At 38.0% G+C, this 21,989-nt stretch overlaps 1 protein-coding gene across 7 annotated transcripts in view; it reads left to right on the top strand.

The window, feature by feature from the left end:
* Vav3 (vav guanine nucleotide exchange factor 3) overlaps positions 1 to 21,989 on the top strand; it is a 443,712-nt gene that overhangs the window by 110,056 nt on the left and 311,667 nt on the right. For all 7 annotated transcript variants that reach the window (XM_087213208.1, XM_004853591.4, XM_013075550.3 and 4 more), the window contains exon 2: positions 9,572 to 9,688. In XM_087213208.1, the coding sequence (XP_087069334.1) occupies positions 9,572 to 9,688 (117 nt within the window). The remainder of the gene's footprint in view (positions 1 to 9,571; positions 9,689 to 21,989) is intronic.

The raw sequence follows: 21,989 nt of genomic DNA, 5'->3' as shown, positions 1-21,989 counted from the left end.
AGTTTGCATGCAGCCCTTTTCCTTTCAGATCAGACTTGAACATACTAATTTTTATTCTCATGTTTTGAATTGAAGGTTTGTAAAGTTTATCTTTAAAGGGAACACAGATTTAACACCACTGAAATGAGGCTTTCCCCTCATTTTGAATATTGTTCCCTTCCTTTGGAGGTGACACACATGGTGATTTTCATTCCCTGCCCCACAGCCAGCTGTTTTCTTGAGCCTTGTGCTGCTCTGAGGCTCCTCTGCCTGGAATGGTAGTTTGCTTCTAGCCTAGGTCTGAGTGTATGGGACTGTGTTGGTTCCTCTCTGTATCTGTACTGCTAGCCGATACCTCCAACTCTGCTGCTCCAGTTACCACCACTGGTTCTTTCCACTGTTATTTTTACTACCCAAGTTACTCTTACTAAGCCACTAATATTCCACTGACATAGTAATTGACTTTTGGCTACTACAATTTTCTGCTTCTTTGTGGCCAGTGCAGAAAAAAATGTCTCTTTTCTGTACCCCTAATAAAGAACTTTGGAATGCAGATTGGCCATTTTTAGTATGTTTTGCACTAGCTGAGTTCTCTATAACAATGTGGCTGATGCTTCTTTTTCTCATTAAATGCAGTGGATGCAGGTTGATGAATTTATTTTAAAATAGGTGTTTTAGACCAACTTTGACCTCTGTAGTTCCCAGATATGGAGGGTGATCAATCCTCTGACAGCCTAAAAGAGGGACACAAAGGCTAAAGAAAGAAAGGCAATTGAGACTTGCATAAGTTCAAAGTACACGGGGGAAGGGGAAGTCCGTGCCTCAGAGTGGGCAAAGACTCGAGCTAGCCATTATTTTTGGGTACACACAATAATCAGAAGGAGTGTAGGTGAAACCTTTCTCTTTTTAAATTACTACTCCACAAAAACAATCAGGATGTACTCTTGCCTTGAGTGTCACAGTATCACCAATGAGGCCTCAACTTGTGACCAGAGGCGAAACGGAGTTATGTTTCTGCATACCATAGCTAGCTGGGGGGTGTGAAGGTGACACTTGGCCTTAGACAGCTATAGTCATACTTTAATTATGAAATGATTTTCCCCCAAAATTATGTAGAATGCCTCTCAACACCCAGATATTTAGATTTTCAGTGGAAAGACTAAAAACAATTAAAGAGGATTAAAGATTCTGTTAATGTTTTAAATGTGCAGAGGCTCATGTAGTTCTGATTTAAAAAAAGATATTTGTGATTGTGGGTCTACATTTGTAGTGAGGGTGAGGAATACAGTGCTGCGTCATAGGAGGACAAGAGCTATGTGAGCTGCAGAGGGGTTGTGTGTGCCTGTGTGTTATGGGGTCTGTGCCAGGGGCCCCTGAAAATGAGTCAGCAGCCAGCCCACCATTGATCATACAACAGAGGCAGGTAATTCCAAGTGAAGATTATGCTTATCAACATAACTGCTGATAATTTAGTCTTTAATTTATTTATAAGTGTTAACTTTACCAGCTCCTCAAAAAGGATTTTGAGGTAATTTAATAGAAAAACATATATTACCTCATTAACATGAAAATTAAAGAATACAAGGACAATATAATTTAAAATGTCACTCTGGGTTCCCTGACTACCAGGGAATGGTTGCTGAATAATTTTCCAGCAGATAAACTGCGTTACCTTTCATTCATAAATTAATTTAAAATATGTGCTGCTGTAAAAGCTTAGGGATTATGAAGATGAGATTGGTATAGTCTCTACTTTCAGAAATGTCTCCTATCTTGTGGAATAATAGTTGGGCAAACAGATATATTATAGTCAAGCATGGTTATTACTGCTACAGGTGTGAGCCAGGTGCTGCAGAGCAGAAGGATACATGCCATTTCACAATCCAGCCCTCTATTAATGAGTTTAATCATTTCAGTAAAGTTACATATATTTCATTAGGTATATTCTCAGTGAATAAAGTGAAAAAACCCTGTAACTTTAAATGTTGTTAAATTACTATGTTTTTGATGACATGATTTAGAAACATTCTATGTGTTAAATAAAAATGAGTTGAGGCCCATGCAACCTTCCAAGTGGAAATACTGATCTTTAGTTTACTGAGAATGGGAGGTTCTGTTTAATGATTGGAACACAAGATTAGAGCCAAGGAAAAACCCTTTCCCATTTCTGTCTTCTTCCCTGAGTGCCCTTTAGGGTCATTATTTAAAATATTAGGATCCATGTGAAAATAATTTAAACCTACTGTACAGCCATCAGGAACTGAGATTTCTTCATGGAACAATGGTGATGATACCCTTTTTGCACCAGCTGATTCATAAGAGAAGGGGACGATGAGGTCCTCATACAAATAAAAATCATTTTTCTTTTTCTTATATCCAGGAGATGTAAGATTTACTTCACTTAATTTTAAAAGAGATATAGAGGGAGAAAGGAGAAGATACGGTGACAGAGACCAAAATAGAAAACCCCGGTAAGGGAGAAACTTGATTTGTTGATACTTTTTTCTCTCATCAGTTCTGCCTTATCAGTTGTAGAAAAAGTGATTTTACCCCTTTGGAAAAGGTAGAGGATTTGGAAAAGGTAGAGGAATTATAATGACAAAGATGCTAGGGAGAGGCTTGATAAAGTGTGAGCTGAGGATCAGCTAAGAAGGAAAACTTTTGTACCAGAACGATCATAAACGGGTTTCATTGTAGTCTCTTCTGTGCCTTTCAAACTCCCAGTCAGTTGATTAATGGTCACTCATAATTCAAATTATGCCAACCATAAACTTTGAGGTTTCTGCAGACAGGGCCCTGAGTATCCTATCAAGATTCGAGACCCTCAGAAATTCTTTCCCATCGGACCGTGTGACTGTGGTGGTCATTGTGATCGCTGCAGTTGTCGGTGGGTCTGCATGCTTGTGGAGCTTGAGAACAGCCACCCTTTCCATGAGATACCATTTCTCAGTTGGAGTTGAAATAACTCATTTCACAACAAGCTATGGAGGTTTCTCCTGTCATGTTGCCTTGCTTAACACAACTAGTCCATTATTGCTTACAGATCTGAAATAGTGGAAGTGATTCTGTTTGCATTTGTATCCTCAAGAAAAGTGAAAGTGACTCTTACACACTGAGAGAAAGAAGGAAGCCATACGTTTTACTTCTAAGGATAGAGGAAGGGGAAAAGTCTCTCATTTTTGTAGTGAACTCTAGCTGTCTGACCTTTAAATGTTTTTTTCTTGGGTGTCAGTGTTCAAGTGGTGACAAGAAAAGTGGCACCTTGGAAAGCCATTTTTTTTGTAAAACCTTTCTGGTTACGAGATGGTTTCTAATCCAAAGAGCTTTGGCTTGATACACAATTTTAGGATTTCTTAGGTCTTATCGGTGCTAAACACTCTTTTTTGAAAGTTATGTGCGTTGACCTTGAGTGGCTTTCTGTCATTTTAATCCCTTGACTTTGAATCAGAAAGCTGTCCCTGCCTTTCTGGAGGGCAGGGATTAAACGGGTTACTTGAGGAGCAGAGGCTTTGTTAGTAGAATACATCATTTATCCCTCAGTATTCCTGAGAGGCTAGACAGCATCTAACTACTGTGCCTTCCTATCTCTGAAGACAAGAATTAACTGATGCGGTCTGTGGGCCCCTGTGACACACCACATCCCTGCATTTGCTGAGTTACCATTTTCAGTGAATGTCCCTGCTGGTCATCTGTTGCTCCAGACAGAAGCATGGATAGCATCCTTAAATTTTTCTTTTCTTTGCACTCCAGCTTGCTCATATTCAGTTAATTAACCCCTATTTCCCTTTAATATCACCTCCTAGAGTTTTTTTTCATTCCTCCTCCTACCCTCCTAGTTTAAATCACCAAATCATTGCCTGTTAGATTAATATGATGGTGTTCTCATTGTCCTCCTACCCATAACACCTCCCCAAATGAAAAGAAAAACCATTTAATTCTATACCACAAAATTGAGTTATCATAGCATAGTAAGGATGTTGGGTCTGTAGCTAGAATGCCTGGATTTGAAATGCAGTTATTTAAATTTGAATAAACCTCTAAACCTCAGTAGGTATCAAAGTAAAATAAACCTTTCCCAGTTGGGTTGTTTTGGGGACTACATGGCATAAACATTTGGCATAGAAGCTGGGACACAGCAGTTGCTCACATCTTATCACCAGTGACCATAAGATACAAACCCAAGTAGTATTCTGCTTTCCTTCTCTTCCACTTAACACCCTTTACCCTTTCTGTGCCTTTCAGAGAAAAGTGCAAGACCCTTTGGCATGCCAGGTAAATCCCAGCTCTCTTCTCCAGTCCCTCTCTGTTCCTGTCCAGGGTTGTTTCCATCTTAACTACTTCCACTGCCTCCAGTGTCTTTGCTTCCTTTTCACCCTTGCTCATGTATGTGCCCTGCCATTTCTGTGGAGCACCCTGTACCCAGAGTCTGGCTATTTATTTGCCTTTCTTCCCGTCCCTGAACACCAACCACTCTTTCTCTGATTCCATCTCACCCTTTAAGTCTCACCTCGTGTATCAGTTATTCCAGAAAGCTCTCCCTGATACTCCAGGACTCCCAAGAACCTTTGAGTGTCTGCAGAGCAGTTGCTCCCCAATTGTGAAAACGTGGATACACTTGTCTGTAGGTACTGCTGGACTACACTAGGCCTCTAGGGTAGAGTCTAGTTCATGTGTACTTTATTATACCCAGTTTTTTGCTATTTTCATTTAATTAACATTTCTTTAGTGCACTAATAAATTAGAACCCAGCAGTATGTTTCATGAAGTTTCATGATACATAGTACCTAATAGGCATCTCATTAACAGCTTTTAAATGAATAAATGGCTATTTAAATTCTTGTGCATTCTTATTAGCAACTCTTGTATTAATACATTTAATATTTCAAAAATTCTAAAGATTTTACTCTAATTTCTAAAATTCTAAATTCTAAGAAATACTAAAGTTATGTCATGTAAATATGTTAGATGATTTAGCACAGTTGTGTAATTTTTGGTCAAGTGTAAGGTGTGGTTGTGAAATAACCAGATGAGGTTGTCTTTGTGCCTCCTAAACAGCTCTGAAGGCCTATATTTTAAATTGTTGCAGATGATACAAAGGACTATCAAATATCTTCCAAAGAGTGAACAGACTGGAACAAAAGCTTACCCTGAAATAATGTTATATGAGACGTCAATCACATCTCTAGCCATAAAACTATTTGTTTCATCAGTCTTCTTCAATGATCTAAATTTTCTTTTTTCCTGAACAGAGTAAGATAAGAGTTGCTTATTAGGTATTTCACAAAGAAAATTACAGAATTTTCTGAAATGTACAAAGAGACCAGTTAGGCCACTCTGTTTATATTAGTTCTTTCTGTTGCAATTGATAGATTGCTCAAGCAAAATGCTGTGTTGATTCATTTGATTGTTGATTTGTTGTATTTGTTGATTCATCTAACATTGATAACCTGGTGCTCAGGCTTTAATTTCTAATACTATTTAACATTTATAGATGAAAACAGACCTGCTTGGAGAAATGACTGATTACAGATTTAAAGCAGGGAAAATAATTTGAGTGTGGGACAACTTGAGGTTAGAAAGCAAAGAAAACAAAGATAAATGGTGTCATATCAAAAGGGCACAGGTACCATTTTGAAATATCCTTCAGGGACAAATTTGGTACAATATGAAGACCAAAAAAAAAAAAAATAACGTTGGCTTTTGAATATTAGATAAACCCTCCACCCCCCCAAAAAGGAAGACAGATGAGCTCTTTTTTTTTTCTTTTTTGACAAAAAAGCAGTTAATAAATGAAAGGAATGATAGAATCAGGAAAAGTCATTATTTTACAGTTCCAAATGAAATATTCGAAGCAAAGATGATCAGTGGATGCTATACCCATTGTGAAACATCATTGGAAAGTAGGATAGCCACATGATACCACATTTTAGCCTCCAGTTAACTTACAGGCGTAAGGGGGATGTGTATCTTTACAATAGAAAGATATGACAGTCTTAATCATGATCATAACCAAATAATTGAGCTTTCCATTAATTAGGTATTGGAACAGCTCCACATTTTGTGTCTTTTGATGTGATGAAATATGAATTTCACAGTATGATGTATTTTTGCCAAAACTATTTAACTTGACTTTGGTTCATAGGAGATACAAGAGGTGGAAAAATGTCTATAAGAAAATACACAAATGTACAATATGGGTCATGTATAAGACAACCAGCCTGTATTCTACAAAAAGTTAATGAATTTTTAGATTAAAAGTTATCTCTAAGTCAAAACAGACAAATGCGATGAACAAAACTTGATTAGCCTGTAGACTGGGTGAAAAATACTGTGAAAGATATTAGTTGAGCAATTATGGAAAGTTGAATATGGAATGAATAGTAGAGACTATTCTGCTGATGCACTATTAGTATTTTCGGTATGTAGGAAAATGTCCTTATTTTTGGGAGATGCATATTGAGTTACTTAGCACTAAAGTGCAACTTATTTTCCAATAGCTCAGCAAAATAAATTTAAAAATAATGATATGCATACAAAAACATATATGGTGCTATAAAAGTATATGGTGCTATAATTGTTGCATAGATGTGGATGTCCATTATATTATTTCAGTTTTTCTTTTAGTTTGAAATTTTCTTAAAATAAACTGAAAAAGGGAAAAAAATAGGAGAAAAGCAAAGCTAAAGTCCTGGAGTGGCAGGCCCCAGATGTTTAGAGTGCCTGCTTCTGCACACAACTGAACACTGAGCCTTGCGCTGGGTAGAGCCTACTGCTTTGAGCCACATTATAGAGAAGTTTAAGGTAGAGCCTATCTTACTCAGTTGTGGTCTGTAATGTTGTGGGTCTTCAAAAACTGTTGACTGAAAACATGTATTAAAAGGGGTGAACAAGTTTGACGATTGCTCAGAAAAGTGACAGCATACTAGTGACTTTTCAAACTCAGGAAATATTTGAATTTAGTAGAATTGAACTAATTAAGGGACAAGTAAGCTTAACATTCGTTCCAGAAGAGGAAAGGCTGTTTTTAAATATTTTCTCCTGAACATGCAATAATGACTATATTACATACTGTTTTTACTTTCATTAATGCTGCTTGCATTTCTGGATTAATGATCAAAGCATGTTAGTAGAAGCCTGCTGCATTATTTCCTACACATGGGGAAAATTTGAATTTGGTGAGAAATCTTCAGAGCGTGGCCTTTGCAATTATGCTTTGTTCCTTGGTGAGCTATGAGTTGGGGCACTTAATTATGTAAAAAATATTGCAAGAGAGCAGTTGCACAATTCTCCAGAGAGTAATTATTGTCTGTCTTGGCAGAATGCAAGGCTTTTAATCTGTAAATAAGCAATTCTATATGGAAGTGCAACATGCAGAGTGATTCTTTGTTGTAAAGGTCTCTTATGAATTTTTTAAGGTGAAAGCAGTAGCTGTGTGTGCAGATTGCCTGCTGCCTTTGTGTTTCAAAGGGTTATGATGCTTCCCTTGTGGTTTTAACCCCTCCTGAAATATTTAAGCCTCTGAGAACGATTCCTGTAAAGGATAAAACTGTGTCTAAGTTAAGCCTATGAAGGTTTCTAAAGTAGAGGAAGTAAAGTGTACTTTCAGCAAACTAAAACCCCAAGAATAAAAACCCAAATGAGATATCAACAGTGCTTTAAAAAAGCAAAGATGCAACAATTCACTAAGATGTTCACTATTGGGGGTTAATTTTTTTTAATTGCAAAAACTATTTTGGTATGACTGCTATGTAATAAACCTCATCTATTTGAAGTTTATATTTATATATAATTTTTTTTCAAAAATATGCCATTGTAGCTAATATTTCTAGAAAGAATTAGTTCAGTTTTGGGATATGTGTGTATTTTGTTTAGGTGGATCTGAGTCTTTTAGATATTGAAAGTGAATTCTAACTTTTGGTTTTCAAGTTGTTAGTAGCATCTACCTCTCCTTCTTTCCCCGTTAGTGTGGATGAGCTGACCAGGCAGCTAAGATTTGGCTTTGCACTTGGACATCTGAGCCTCTCCCCTTTGCCTATTCAAGGACTTCATTTGGGCAACTGCTTCTCTTCTGTGGGACCAACTTTTCCCTCTATCAAGTTATTCCCATCAAGCTTGAAACATGTAATATTTTTCATTGTTTGAAAAAAAAAAAGCCCTTCCTTGACCACTATTTTCCTGTTTCCCATTACAGCCAAACTCGAGTCTATCCTATCTTCATTTCCTCTCCTTCAATTAACTCTGGACTTACTCTAAGCAACCCCACCCCCACCCCCACCCCCTGGTACCTTCTTCTGTCAAGATACCCAGGACCTTCACATTGCCAAATCCCATTGGCAGCATTTGATCTAAATTTTTTTTTTTTTTTTGGTACCAAGGATCCACCTCAAGACCTTGAGCTTGCCAGGCAGGTTCGGTGCCACTGAGCTACCTCCCCAGCCCCTTGATCTAAATTTTACTTGACCATCTGCAGCATCTGACAGTTTGTCACTCCATCCACCTAGAAACTTGGCTTCAAGGAAACCATTTTTGGTTTACTTCTTCCTCACTGTTACTCTTTCCCAGGCTCCTTTGCAAGCTCTTCCTTTTTTCCTCCTCTCCTAAGATTTCCTGGTCCAGGTCCTCTCCTCTGCCCTTTTTAAAAGTCGTCTCAGATATTTGAATGCTTTTGAGACTCCCAGTGTTTTTGTTTGATGTTGACAACTATCACCTGTATTCCTGGATTATGTAGCTAGTTGCTGGTCCCCCATCTCATTGGTTGACTAATGGGCATCTCAGATTTAACACAGTCAGCCTGTAACACCTGGTCTTCCCACAGTTGCCTTTCACCTGGATGACTGCAAGAGCCTCCTATTTTTATTTTATATGCCTTGTTCTTGCCTTGACCTCCTTCAATGTGTATTCAACACAGCAGCCTGAGAAAACTCTTTAAAAACATTAGATTATGTCCTGGCCCAAAGTCTCCAGTGACTTCTCACATTGGTCGGAGTTAAAGCTCTTCAACCAAGTACTCATCATCAGACCCCATTACCTTTGGAGCTTACTTCCTGTCTTTCCCCCATCCTTTATGCTGCTCTGGCTTTTTCTCAGACATACTCAGATGCTGCTGTCTCGAGGCCTTGGTACAGAATGGTTTGGGCTGAGATACTGTGTTCCACAGCCTTGCGTGGCTTGCTCCCTTAGGACCTCAAATCTGTGCTGCACCATCTTACTCTTAGTTCTTTTCTAACCAGCCTGCTTAAGCTCCTCCTGTTTTAGTCTCACCAGTTCTCCTGATCCCTCCTCCTAGCTTTTTCTCTATTTCAGTTATCATCTTATGAGCATACACATTTTACTTTTTATGTTTGTTGTGTTTGTTCCTGCCTGTCTTGGTACTAGAATGTAAGTTTCATGAAGGCTGAAATTGTGTCTGCCTGTTCACAGCACTGTAGCCTATGCTGACAGAGTGGGCACTTGGTACCGCTGAGTGACTGAACAGCAACCTCAGAAGTGGATTGATTCTTTCTGATCATTTTTTATAGTAGTCAGTGTGACTGAAGATAAGTGGCATTCAAAACAATTCACCATATACTAATAGCTATTTTCTGTTCCTCAGTTTCTCTGTTTGAAGAACATACGGACATTTCTCACGGCCTGTTGTGAAACATTTGGAATGAGGAGAAGTGAACTCTTTGAAGCCTTTGACCTGTTTGATGTTCGTGACTTTGGGAAGGTAATTCCATTTTATTTTTCATATTATTTTTATTCACGAATGTTTGAAAAAATTGTTTTAAGTCTTACAGTAGGGTATATGCCGTAAATGGTCTATATATCTGCATGATGTAATTTAGTTTTATTTATAGGTGGCTTAGCAAACAAAAAACAACATGCAGAAAATGGTAAAAACAAGAAGCAATAACAACTTCACAGATGAACTTAGAATTACTTTCTGATTTAAAGCAGTATAAAGGTAATCTTCTATCCAGGGGTAATTTTTTCGGCTGCTTTTCTTCTTTCAAGGGTAAGATTACCATATCTATCTTTTAGATAGTTTATCTGCATTCAAGTGTGAGGATCAATATTCTTCCTCACCAGTTTTCTCTACATTTGGAAGGCATCTGATTTTTGGAAGGTAAGGATTCTCTGTTGCTCTTTGACACTTGGGAAGGTGACTTTGAGAAGACATAAATCACTGACATATTTGAGATTGCCTCCTTCCTTCCCTCCCCCCTTCCCTCCCTGTTTCCCTGTTTCCCTGTTTTCCTGTTTTCCTCTCTCCCTCTCTCCCTCTCTCCCTCTCTTTCTCTCTTTCTCTCTCCCTCTTTCCCTCTGTGCTGGGGATTGAAACCAGGGCCTTGTACATACTAGGCAAGTACTCTACCACTCAGCTACATCACCAACCACAGATATAGTTCCTGTTGCTTGGTTTTCATCAGATATTTGTTAGATTTTCGTGATACTTTTTACATAGAAATTGTTTTAATACTTACTGTTACTACTTGTGTATACTAAATGAATGTATTTAGAAATATACTGGTGAAAGAAAATATTCTTTCAATACTTACATTTATTATGAAGTAATTGAGCATAATGTTCAACTCCTTGCAAGTAGGTAGCCATGAGAGTCAGGTGACCAAGGTGACATTACTTTAGTCCTTGTTTACATAATTGCACTATGAAATTAAGCACATAAGAAGGAAAAAAAAACCCACTAAATGACATTGAGAAGTTCACCTTTACCTTTAATTCAGGTGCTAGTACCTCACCAAAAGGCTGAGAAGGATATTTTGATTTCCAAGATGTAATATTTTGGATATGAAATAAAAACCAAGCAGTGAATTCATCTGGTTGACAATGGGAATAAATAGCTCAAACTTGAGACAGAAACATAAGATATTTGATGCTGAAAACCTCAAGGATGGAGAAACTATCCCTTGTAGGGAGATTAAAGGTCTGGATTCTCTATCATTTTGTGAACTGAAAAATCACCAGCCTTCTGTGTCACCAGCCTCACTGCCAGCTTGGATGGAAATGAGTGCCATATCATGGTTCCTAAGGTTCTGTTTATCTCTGTAACACTGTCATTTAACTGGCTTGATGTCCCAAATAAAAAGGATTGAGGATAAAATGCAATAGGCAGTATAAGGAACTGAAAGCCAGGCCCTTAGTAGGGAAATGGAAGCACACTTGTTTTGGCCATCAATGTAGCTGTGTAGAGAAAGAGAGCAAATGGAATCCCAGGTGAGGTGGCTGCTTCTGTAAACTTTTGGCCTTGAAAAATGCCAGGGGTATCTCTGTTTGTAGTTTTCTTTGATCTTTTCTCTAAGCCCATTAAAAAAAAATCTCCTTTGATTTTCACATCTTTTAGGGAAATGAAAAATGAGAATGATATGGAGAAATAAAAAAAGACTTGACTTTGTAAAGCTCATTAAGGAGCTATCCACTTTTCATTCAAGTTTGAAAGAAATGGTGCCTAGAAAGATTGGGAAATTATGTGCCTCAATTCATACAAAGAGTGAATCTAGAATTCATGTATATCCAGCATCTTTTTGCCTAGGAATATATTGTAGTAACAGTACCTGATACTTTCACAGCAGTTTTTCTGGTGTTTTCAGAGTAACTGATATTACTGACCTCTTGTGAAGACAGCAAGCATGTGTTCCCATTGTTCAGAGAAGGAAATTGAGATTCCAGAAGGTTAGATGGTGACTTTAAGACTCTTTGGAGCTTGGGTATTCTGACTTCTCTTATGTGCTGTCCTTCAATATTAATTCACATCAAACTCAAACAATATCAATAAAAATTAGAATATAAAGATTTTTATAGTTACATGGGGATGAGAAAGGAGATTAGTAACTTGAAGTTAAGAGTCAGTAGCGGTCTTGAGATTAAATATGATTCTCTTGCTTATGATTGCTGAATCCTGAGTAACAGATGGAGTCCTTGGCTGAGACTGTAGGGCCTTACCCCTGCTTCCCAGTGGGGGAATTGTGGGGGCCCTTTTAAGTATCCTTACTGTTCCCCTCTGGTTTTGGGCTTATACTTAAAAAATAATTTACTTTCTTTTTAAAAAGATGAATCATTTTCTGGCTTTCTGGTAGCAACAATGACTACAACTGTATTAGCTTCTTTGCTTAAGAAAATTTTTTTTAAGAAAATGTGTCTTCCCCCTCTATCAAATAATCTGAATAATATTCAAAATTACTGGTTAAATTACTTTTTGACCTTACAATAGTAACTATAAATTTATCTCAAACCCATCAAAAATGGTGTAATGATAACAGAATGTAATATAGTACCTCTCAAGTGTAAGGTGGTGTGTTTTCTTGATGCAAAGAGAATCATATCTTGCCACAAATAGTCAACTAGTGATAGGTCAGTTTTAAAGTTTTAAGCAGGACAAGCACTGTCAAAAGGATTCAGAATATCAGTTTAGGTTTACAGGTAAGAATATTATTGAGAGATATTGATTAATGTTTTGGTTAACATTGTTTCTGAGTTCTCTGAATTCTGGTGTGTTCCTTACTGGTAAGTGATCTTGGGCAGGTAATTTAACCTCTCTGAACCTCAATTTCTTCATCTATAAATTGAGCCCAGGTGAATATTAAATAAAATAATATTTGTAAAGTTCTTAACTGAGAGTTTAGGTCCAAGATTAGGACTCATAAATATTAGCTACTTATATTCTGTTATCATTACACCATTTTTGATGGGTTTGAGATTCATTGGTAAACAAAAGGGTTGAATTTTGAATTAAAGGCAAGAATTGATAATATTGGAGAGGTAAGATTGAGACAAAAAATTTCTAAATGTCATCTTTTCTCTACCCTTCTGTGGCTTTGCATCTCTGTTGAGAAACTACCCTTTTCCCTTTCTCAGTCATGCTGTGTGGATAATTAGGGCCTCCCATGCCTTTTGCCATAGTGATGGGTTTGGAGGTGGGGTGAGTTGCTCAGTTGGAAACAAAATGATGCGTTGAGCCATTTTCAGGGGCAGTTTTGATTCAGTCCCTTCTACTCTGTAAGTGTGTGGATGTGGGTCTGTGAGGCATAGAGGAACACTACAGTCTGGGTACCACCGTGTACAGTTTCAAGATGGACCCACTTCAGAGGGATCAGAGTGGAAGAGGAGCTTAGCGATATCATATGAAGCTAAAGTCACACTGTTCCTAAAGCTAAGTATGTAAGTCTGTGGGTTTTTTCCATGACATGATCGAGTGCATTCTTCTTTTCAATTCTTTAAGCCATATTTTGTTAGTTCTGTTAACAAAGAATGAGGGAATTCTAAGGGAATCACTCTTGTTTCATTAGTCAGTTGATTGTAGGTGTGTAGAGATGTTTTTTCTTTTATTCCCCAAATTCCATGCAACTTGGAGACTACTTGTTAGTTTTTAGTCTGCTGTCATATAATGAAGAGGAGATATGAAGACAGAGTTCTAGAACTGGTCTTGTTTTGTAGTATCTAAGTACTCATGTCAAAGTACAGCCCCAGCTTCATGGTAAATGTTTTCTTTTTCTTAACATGGACTGAAGGAATATCATAGGTCTTTAGGCTTGAATGATTCTCAGTCCTCAGGCATCTTTTATGTCTGTTTCTGCTTTACAGGGATGAAGAAAATAAGCTGTCTTGATTTGTCAGACTGTGGACTTGCCTCCTCCTGAGCCTCTCAGCTGTCTTTCTATATTTGGGCCAAATAGAATGATTTGAAAATTACTAAAACCACAGGATAAAAAGGAATTAAAAGACCCTCCAAGTCTTTCACTTTGAGTTGAATAAGGCCAAGAGGTAGTCATTGATTTGGATAAGTTGTTCTTCTAAGAAGTTAGAAAACCCTGCAGGATTCTCTGTGACCTCAGAGTTGTCACCTAACTAGCACAGGTAGAACAATGGGGCTGAGGAAATACCGAGGGCCATTCCTCCTTCCGTGGTTATCAGAGTGTGGTGGTTGGTTCATTGATGGTTGGTTCATTGATGGTTGGTGTGAGTGGGAATGCCCATCTGAATTGAGTTAGCATGATTCTGGGGCATGGCATAAAAGGAGAACTGGAGGGGAAGATTTTATGCTGATTGCTCTTGGAGAAGCTTTGGCTGTTCTCTTTGGCTTCTCCAAGGATGGCCCTCTGTGGTTGACTGCCTACTAGCATGGTGATCGTTGAAGACTGATGCTGTGTGGTTCCTGGAGCAGTTATAGTTCTCTGGTGCTGACATCCCCTTGTAGTTCCAGCACTTCTCAGCCCATGCTACCTAAATTTGTTTCCTTCAACTCCTGTAACATTTTAGTCTCTGTATTGAGCTGGGCTAGGCCCCATTTGCAGTAAATTTTATTCAGGAGCTCCTTGTATCCTTTCCTGCCAGTGATCTTGGGTTGGGTCTTCCTTGTTCAGCTCCTATAGTATATCAGCTTCTAGTCCTCAGAGCAGCACCTGAGATCTCTAGTCTCTTTCCTTTCAAAGACCTTGGAGTTTTCCTATAGTGAGCCAACTTCCAGCCTAGGGAAAAGAACCGTCAGGTGTCAACATCCCACAGCCCACAAAGGCCTCTTTTAATTTCCCCCCCGAGAAGTACACGGGCTTGTCTGTTATTTACAAAACTCAGGGAGAGCTCTGCCCTGATTTCTTCTTGAACAAAGAATGCTTGTTCCCAGGCCTGCTTTGGGTCAGTTTATGAGAGAAGGGAGATACACCTTCTTGCTGGCCTTCTCTAGTATATGTGTCTCGATAGCTGCTGACACAATTCCTGTATTATTAGCACTATCCCTTTCCATTGTTTTTGGACAGCGCTTGTTAGCAACCTCTGCCACCTGTCTCACTTTCTTAGAGGAATGTAATGCTCAGCACATTTCCCCATTTTTACTGCATCTTATGGACTTTAACACCTGAGCTGTGTAGAGATCATTCTTTATAGTTTAGTGTTTATTCGAGTTCATTTTCTATCCCCCCCCCCTTTTTTTTTTGGTACTGGGGATTGAACTCTGGGACCTTGCGGTTGCCAGGCAGGCGGCGGAACCATTGAGCTAAATCCCTGTCTGTCTGTCCCCTTTTCTAATTGTTTTTGAACCAGTTAGAAAAAGAAACCTCTTAATTATTCTCTAACCTAAATATAGTCAAAACCTTTGAAACACCGTTTCATAAATAATTTCCCAAAGAGCCCCATTGACCTAAGAAATGTTAACAGGAAGCTTTGGGGAAAAAACTCATGTTCAAATAAGTGTGGTAAATGTATGTTATATCTACAAGGTACAACATAATAAAGATGCAGATGAGTCATGTTGAGAAGAAAATAAACTTTTGCTTAATCTAAGATTTCTCAAATTTGTATATGATTACATAGGTATCACATGATTATTTCAAACTTACTATATAAAAACTGATAGTCTTTTTACCTCTTCTAACTTATTTCTGCTTGGATAAAGCTATTTGCTCGCCTGCTAGGAATTAAACAGTAACAAATACTTGTTCTTTAACCCTACTTGCTTTTGTCTTATGAAGGCCCTTATCACTAGGATTATTGAAATAGCCTTTAAGGATCCTAGTCACTACAGACTAGTCTTCAGCATAGCCTTCTAAAACTGTAAATCTGATAACTTGACTCATATGTTAAACTTGACAGTGAATCCTTATTGCTTATAAGATGATAAAAGCAAAACTTTAAAAAATAAGCCACATATGGTCCTGCATGATTAGGCCCCTGCTTGCTTTTCTTTCTTGCTTTCCTATCCCCATAAACCCCTTTACTTCAGTCCTACCAAATTACTGAAGTTGTCATGACTTACCAGATTAATATTTTCTTTGCCTGGAATGTACCTTCCTCCCCATATCTCTTAGCCCTCTGTCTTTGGAGACTAGTTCAAGGCCCTCATCCACTCAGTACCTTCAGTCTGAGAAAGTATGCTTTATCCGGTGCTCTGGTCTTAGTCAGTTCTTGGATGTATTGAATTCTCCTAAGCCTGACTTTGTTGACTTATCTCTCTCATGCCCTCATTTCCATTTAGGAGCTTCGTTCTCCACAAACTTGACCTGGACACATTAAATTAGCTTTTCCTTAGCTCATTCTGAGATGCTGAGGTCAAGTAAAACTGGGTTTCACACAGCCCAGTCACCAGTGACTTGTGTATGGGAAAGTGAACTTCTTTGAGCTTCCATGTTTTGATCTGAGAAATGGTCCTGATGTTGGTTCCTACTTCACAAAATTGTAGTGGGAAGTGTTAATCACATTTCGTGGGCAAAGCAGCCTAGTGTAAGGTAGAGGGTGAGGGCTCAGTCAGTAATAACTTCTGAATTCAGTAGTCCCCTTCCACCATCTGTAGTTTTGCTTTTCTGTAGCTTCAGTTAAACCATGGTTGAGATGGTCTTAAAATTTAAGTGGAAAAGTTTCAAAACTAGTTTGTTCGTAAGGTTTAAGTAGCACACCGTTCTGAGTGATGTAATGAAATTTCACACCATCTCCCTTGTGCTGCCTGGGTCATGAATCTTCCCTTTGTCTCCCATATCCATACTGTATACACCATCTGCCCAGTGGTCACTCTGTGGCCATCTTGGTTATCAGGTTGACTCTTATGGCATCGCATTGTTTGTGCTTAGATAACCCTTATTTTATTTAAGATAGTTTCCTTCTTTTCATGAGGGATATATTTCTACCCAATGGATGCCTAAAAACATATGCAATACCAAACCCCATATATACTATGTCCTGTGCACACACAAATTTAATGTCTTTTAGAAATCTTAACTAAGCACTTACACATTGTGACTATAACTTTTATAGTTTGAGGTTTGATAGCAAGACTAGCCTGTGTTTCTTTTTCCTTCTTTACAAGTCCATGAATGGGGAGGGGGGGATTTAAGTCAGTGGTAGAATTTTCCTGAGTGTGATCCCTAGTGCTGCCAAGGAAGAAGAATAAAGAGGGAGGGGGAGGTGGGGCTTTCATAAATCAAGGAAAGCACTTTATGTGTTTACTTAACAGAGGCACTTCATAGCTTCTTTTTGGCATACCCAAATTGGTAGTGGCATTTACAGTTGAGCTTTGGAGCTTTTAATCAGTAAAATAAGATTACTTGAATCTAAGCATTGTAATACTGCTTCAGTAGATCTGATAACCAAGATGTCTACTAAGTGACTAATGGGTGGGTAGCATTTATGGGTGTATGGATACACTGGTTTTAGCCCAGAATGGATGGAGTGTATAGGCTGAGATTTTATCACACTACTCAAGATGACCAGTAATTTTGAACTTATGAATTGTTTATTTCTGGAATTTTCCATTTATATTTTTGAGTAACAAGCCATGGAAAGCAAAACCACAGATAAAGGGGGACCAATTACTGTCATGGTCCCAAAACAGTAGTGATGCTGGCAGTTTGGATGTGCCAAAGAGAAACTGTAAAGGGTTCTCTTATGCTGAAAAGGTCAAAGTTTTTTACTTAATGAAGAAAGAAGAAAACATTGTATGTTGAGGTTACTAAGATCTATGTTAAGAAAATATCCATGAGATTATGGAGAACAAAGAAATTCATGCTTGTTTTGTTTTGCACCTCAAATTGCAAAAAATATGGTCAAAGTATATGATAAGTGCTTAGCTAAGATGTGAAAGACATTACATCTGTGGGGGGAAGACGTACAGAAAATGTATTGCACTGGAAAGCACTGACCTTATAGGAAGACTTCAGCAAGGGAACCCCTAAAAGGGGTGAGATGACCTTAAGCCATTCATTGAAAGTAAGCTATGGTTACTCAGATTCAGGAATATCACAGGGTTTAGTACTAAGGCAGGTACTGGGGGGATCTTGGGAGATGTCCCCGTACTTCTCCCATCTTTCCTTCATTCTGAACATGTTGTTCTGTCAAGTGCTGCTCAGTCATTGTGGAGCAGTGGGCAGTCAGCTCCTGGCACTTGGGGTTCTATCTGAATTGAGAAAACAAGTAATCAAAAACAAACAAGATAATTACAACCAATGATACGTGTAAGAGAGAAAATAAAACAGCTACATGGAGGAAGCCATGTCCACAGAGATGTAACAAAAAAACATTTTTGGAATACTAAGGACTCATTGAGAGGAAGATACTGGTACTGCTACATTCTTAAATTTTAACTCAGTTCTAAAGCACATTTTAACGAGTCTTACCTTCAGTAAATCCCCTTGAGCTAGTCTTTTAACTTGGTCTGTTCCTTTTTTTAAAAAATTAATTTGTATTGCTACATTTTAGGCATACAATACAATGACATTCATCATTGGAAATTTGCACGTTTACATAATCTCTCTTGGTTTTTATTTTTTCGCCATTCCCCTACCCACCCTTCAAACCCTCCATCCCTCCCTATTTACAAAGACTTTGTTTTCATTTTCTCATATTAATTCCATTCCCTTCTTTCCTTTCCCTACCCCCCCACCTCCCCTTCCCCTTTACCCCATTCCTTCCTATTCTACACTATCTTTTATACTTTTTAGTCCTTATTTACACTTTCAGTTTCTCACACTAAAGAAACTATTCAGTGTTTATACATGTGTGTCCTATTTATTTCACTTAAGAATATTGCCTCAGTGTGTATCCATTTATCTATAAATGTCTCTAATTTCTCATTTTTGATGGCTGAGTACTACATTTTATAAGAAAAAATTAACCCACATCTTTATCCAGTATCCAATTGATGGGCAAGTGGGCTACTTCCAAGTTTTAGCTATTACAAACTGTGCTGCTATGAACATGGGTGGGCATATATCACTGTGGTATGATTCTTTTAATTCTTTGGGGAAAATACCCAACAGGGGAACAGCTGGGACAAATGGGACTTCCAGTCCTAGTTCTTTGAGGTATCTCCATACTGATTTCCACAGTTGTTGCACCAGTCTCCACTCCCCCCAGCAGTGGAGCAGGGTTCCTCTTTCCCCACAGCCACGCCAGCATTTGTTATTGGTTGATTTCATGATAGCAGCCATTGTTTCTGGGGTGAGGTGGAATCTCAGCATTGTTTTCATTTGCATCTCTCAAAGGACCAGTGATGTTGAACATTTTTTCATATGTTTATTTGCTATTTCTACTTCTTTGTCTGAGAAATGTCTGTTCATTTCAGATGCCCATTTGTGGATTGGGTCTTTAAATTTGGGAGGTCTGATTTTTTAAAGCTCTTTATATAGTCTAGATAGTAGACCTTTGTCTGAGGAAGAGCAGGTGAAGATTTTTTCCCACATTGTGGGTTGTCTCTTCACACTGCTGGTGGTTTCTCTTGCAGTGCAGAAGCTTTTGAATGAGAAGAGATCCCATTTGTTGATTGTTTGTGCTAGTTCACGGGCAACTGAGGTTTTATTCATAAAGTCTTTTCCTAAACCAGTGTCTTCAAGAGCTCTACCTAACCTCTCTTCCAGCCAGTTCAGCGTTTCTGTTTAAATATTTAGATCTTTAATCCATTTTGATTTTAGTTGAGTGCATGGTGAGAGATGTAGGCCTAATTTTAATCTTTGACAAGTTGAAACCCAATTTTTCCAGCACCATTTATTAAAGAGGCTATCTTTCCTCCAGTGAGGATGTTTGGCTCCTTTGTCGAAGATGAGGTGGCTGAGTGTGTCTGGAGTTTCTGCATCTTCTAATCTCTTCCACTGGTCCTCAGGTCTGTTTCTTTGCCAGTATCATGATGTTTTTATCTCAGTAGCTTTATAATATAGTTTCAAGTTGGTGGTTGTGATACCCCTTGCCATTTCTCTGTTGCCTAGAATTGCTTTTGTTCTTCTAGGTCTCTTCTGGTTCCAAATGAAATTTTGGATTGTTTTCTTAAGGTCCATGAAGTATGCTGCTGGGATTTCAATTGAGATTGCATTGAATCTATATAGCGGTTTTGGAAGTATGGCCATTTTCACTGTATTGATTCTTTGTACCCAGGAGCAAGGGATGTCTTACTATTTTGTGTTATCTTCTTCAATCTCGTTTCAGAGTGCTATAGTTTTCAGAGAAGAGGTCTTTGATTTCTTTTGTTAGGTTGATTACTAGGTATTTCAGTTTTTTGGATGCTATTGTGAAAGGAATTGTTTGCCCTATTTCTGTCTCAGTCTGTTGTTTGTGTAGAGGAAAGCTATTGATTTTTGTGTGTTGACCTTGTATCCAGCTACTTTACTGAATCTGGTTATTAAGTCTAGAAGACTTCTCATGGAGTTTTTTGGGTCTTCTATATAGAATATCATTTCATCTGCAAATAATGACAATTGGACTTCTTCATTTTCTATCTTTATTCCTTTTATTTCTTTCTCTTGTCTAATTTCCATGGCTAATGTTTCCAAGACTATATTGAACAGGAGTGGTGATAGTGGACATCCTTGTCTTGTTCCTGATTTGAGTGTGAAGCATTTCAGTTTTTGACCATTTAGTATGATGTTGTCTGTTGGTTTTTCATAGATGTCTTTTATCAGACCGAGGTAGAGACCGTCTATTACAATTTTTCATAGGGTTTTTATCATGAATGGGTGTTGGATTTTGTTGAATGCTTTTTCTGCATCTATTGAGGTGATCATATGGTTTTTGTCCTTGGCTCTATTGATATAGTGTATTACATTGATTGATTTGTGTATGTTGAACTATACCTGCATCCCTGGGATGAAACCCACTTGATCAGGGTGTATGACCTTCTTGATGATCTTTTGCATTCTATTTGCCATTATCTGATTAAGGATTTTTGCATCTGTGTTTGTTAGTGAGACTGGCCTATAGTTCTCTTTTTCAGTTGGGTCTTTCTCTGCTTTGGGGATCAAGGTGATGCTTGCTTCCAGGAATGAATTTGGGAGTATTGCATCCCTTTCAATTTCATTGAAGAGTTTAAATAGTAGAGGCAGTAGTTCCTCTCTAAATGTCTTGTAGAATTCAGCAGTGAAGCCATCAGAACCCAGGCATTTCTTAATTGGTAAGTTTTTAATACATTTTTAATTTCACTGATTGATATTGGGTTGGTAGAATTTTTAGGTCTTCTTCATTCAACTTTGGTAATTCATACTTATCTAAGAATCTGTCCATTTCTTCTGTGTTTTCCATCTTATTGGCATATAGGTTCTGGAAGTAGGTATTGATGATCCTCTGGATTTCTGCTGGGTCTGTTGTAATTTCATCCTTTTCATTCCCAGTTGTATGGATTTCAGCCTTTTCTTTCCTTTTTCTGACAAGTTTGGCTAAGGGTTTGTTAATTTTGTTTACTGTGTCAAAGAACCAACTCTTGGCTTCATTGATTTTTTTACATCATTCTCTTAGTCTCCACTGAATTGATTTCTGCTCTGATCTTTACAATTTCCTCCCTTGTATAAGTTTTGGGTTTGTCCTGCTCTTCTTTTTCTAGAAGCTTGAGGTTCAGCATCAGGTTGTTTAATTGGGCTCTTTCTGTTTTCCTAATATGGGTATTCACTGCTATGAATTTCCCTCATAAGACTGCTTTTGTTGTGTTCCATAGATTCTGATACGTTGTATTGTCATTGTCATTTAATTGTAGGAACTGATTTCTTCTTTAATTTCCTCTGTGATCCTTTGGTTATTCAGGAGTGTGTTGTTCAATGTCCATGTTTATGAAATTCTTGTGTTTTCTTTTGCTATTGATCTCCACTTTCATCGCATTATGGTCTGATAATATACAGGGGATAACTTCAATTCCTTGGCACTTATTAAACATTTCTGTGTGTGAGTATGTGGTCTATTTTGGAGAATGACTCATGTGCAGCTGAAAAGAATGTGTAATCTGATTTTGTGGGATGGAACACTCTGCCAACATCTGTTAAGTTCATTTGTTCAAGAGTTTGATTGAGTTCTAGTTTTCTGTTGCTTTTTTTTTGTCTGGTTGATCTCTTTGTGACAGGATTCTGAGGTCCTGCACAACCATTGTATTACTACTTATTTGATTTTTCATGTTTGTTTGTATTTGTTTTATGTATTTGGGTGCACTAGTGTTTGGTGCATATATGTTTATGATTGTCCTCTCTTCTTCTTGGATTGTTCCCTTTTCAAGGATGTAGCATCTTTCTCTGTCTCTCTTATCAGTGTTGGTTTGAAATCCACTTGATCTGCAAAGA

This window comes from Heterocephalus glaber, unplaced genomic scaffold (assembly GCF_053883595.1).
Source record: "Heterocephalus glaber isolate CG9 unplaced genomic scaffold, H.glaber_assembly_v1.0 deba00001442, whole genome shotgun sequence".
Lineage (NCBI taxonomy): Eukaryota > Metazoa > Chordata > Mammalia > Rodentia > Bathyergidae > Heterocephalus > Heterocephalus glaber.
The sequence above is the reverse complement of the archived record's forward strand: the minus strand, read 5'-3'. Positions and strand labels throughout refer to the sequence as shown.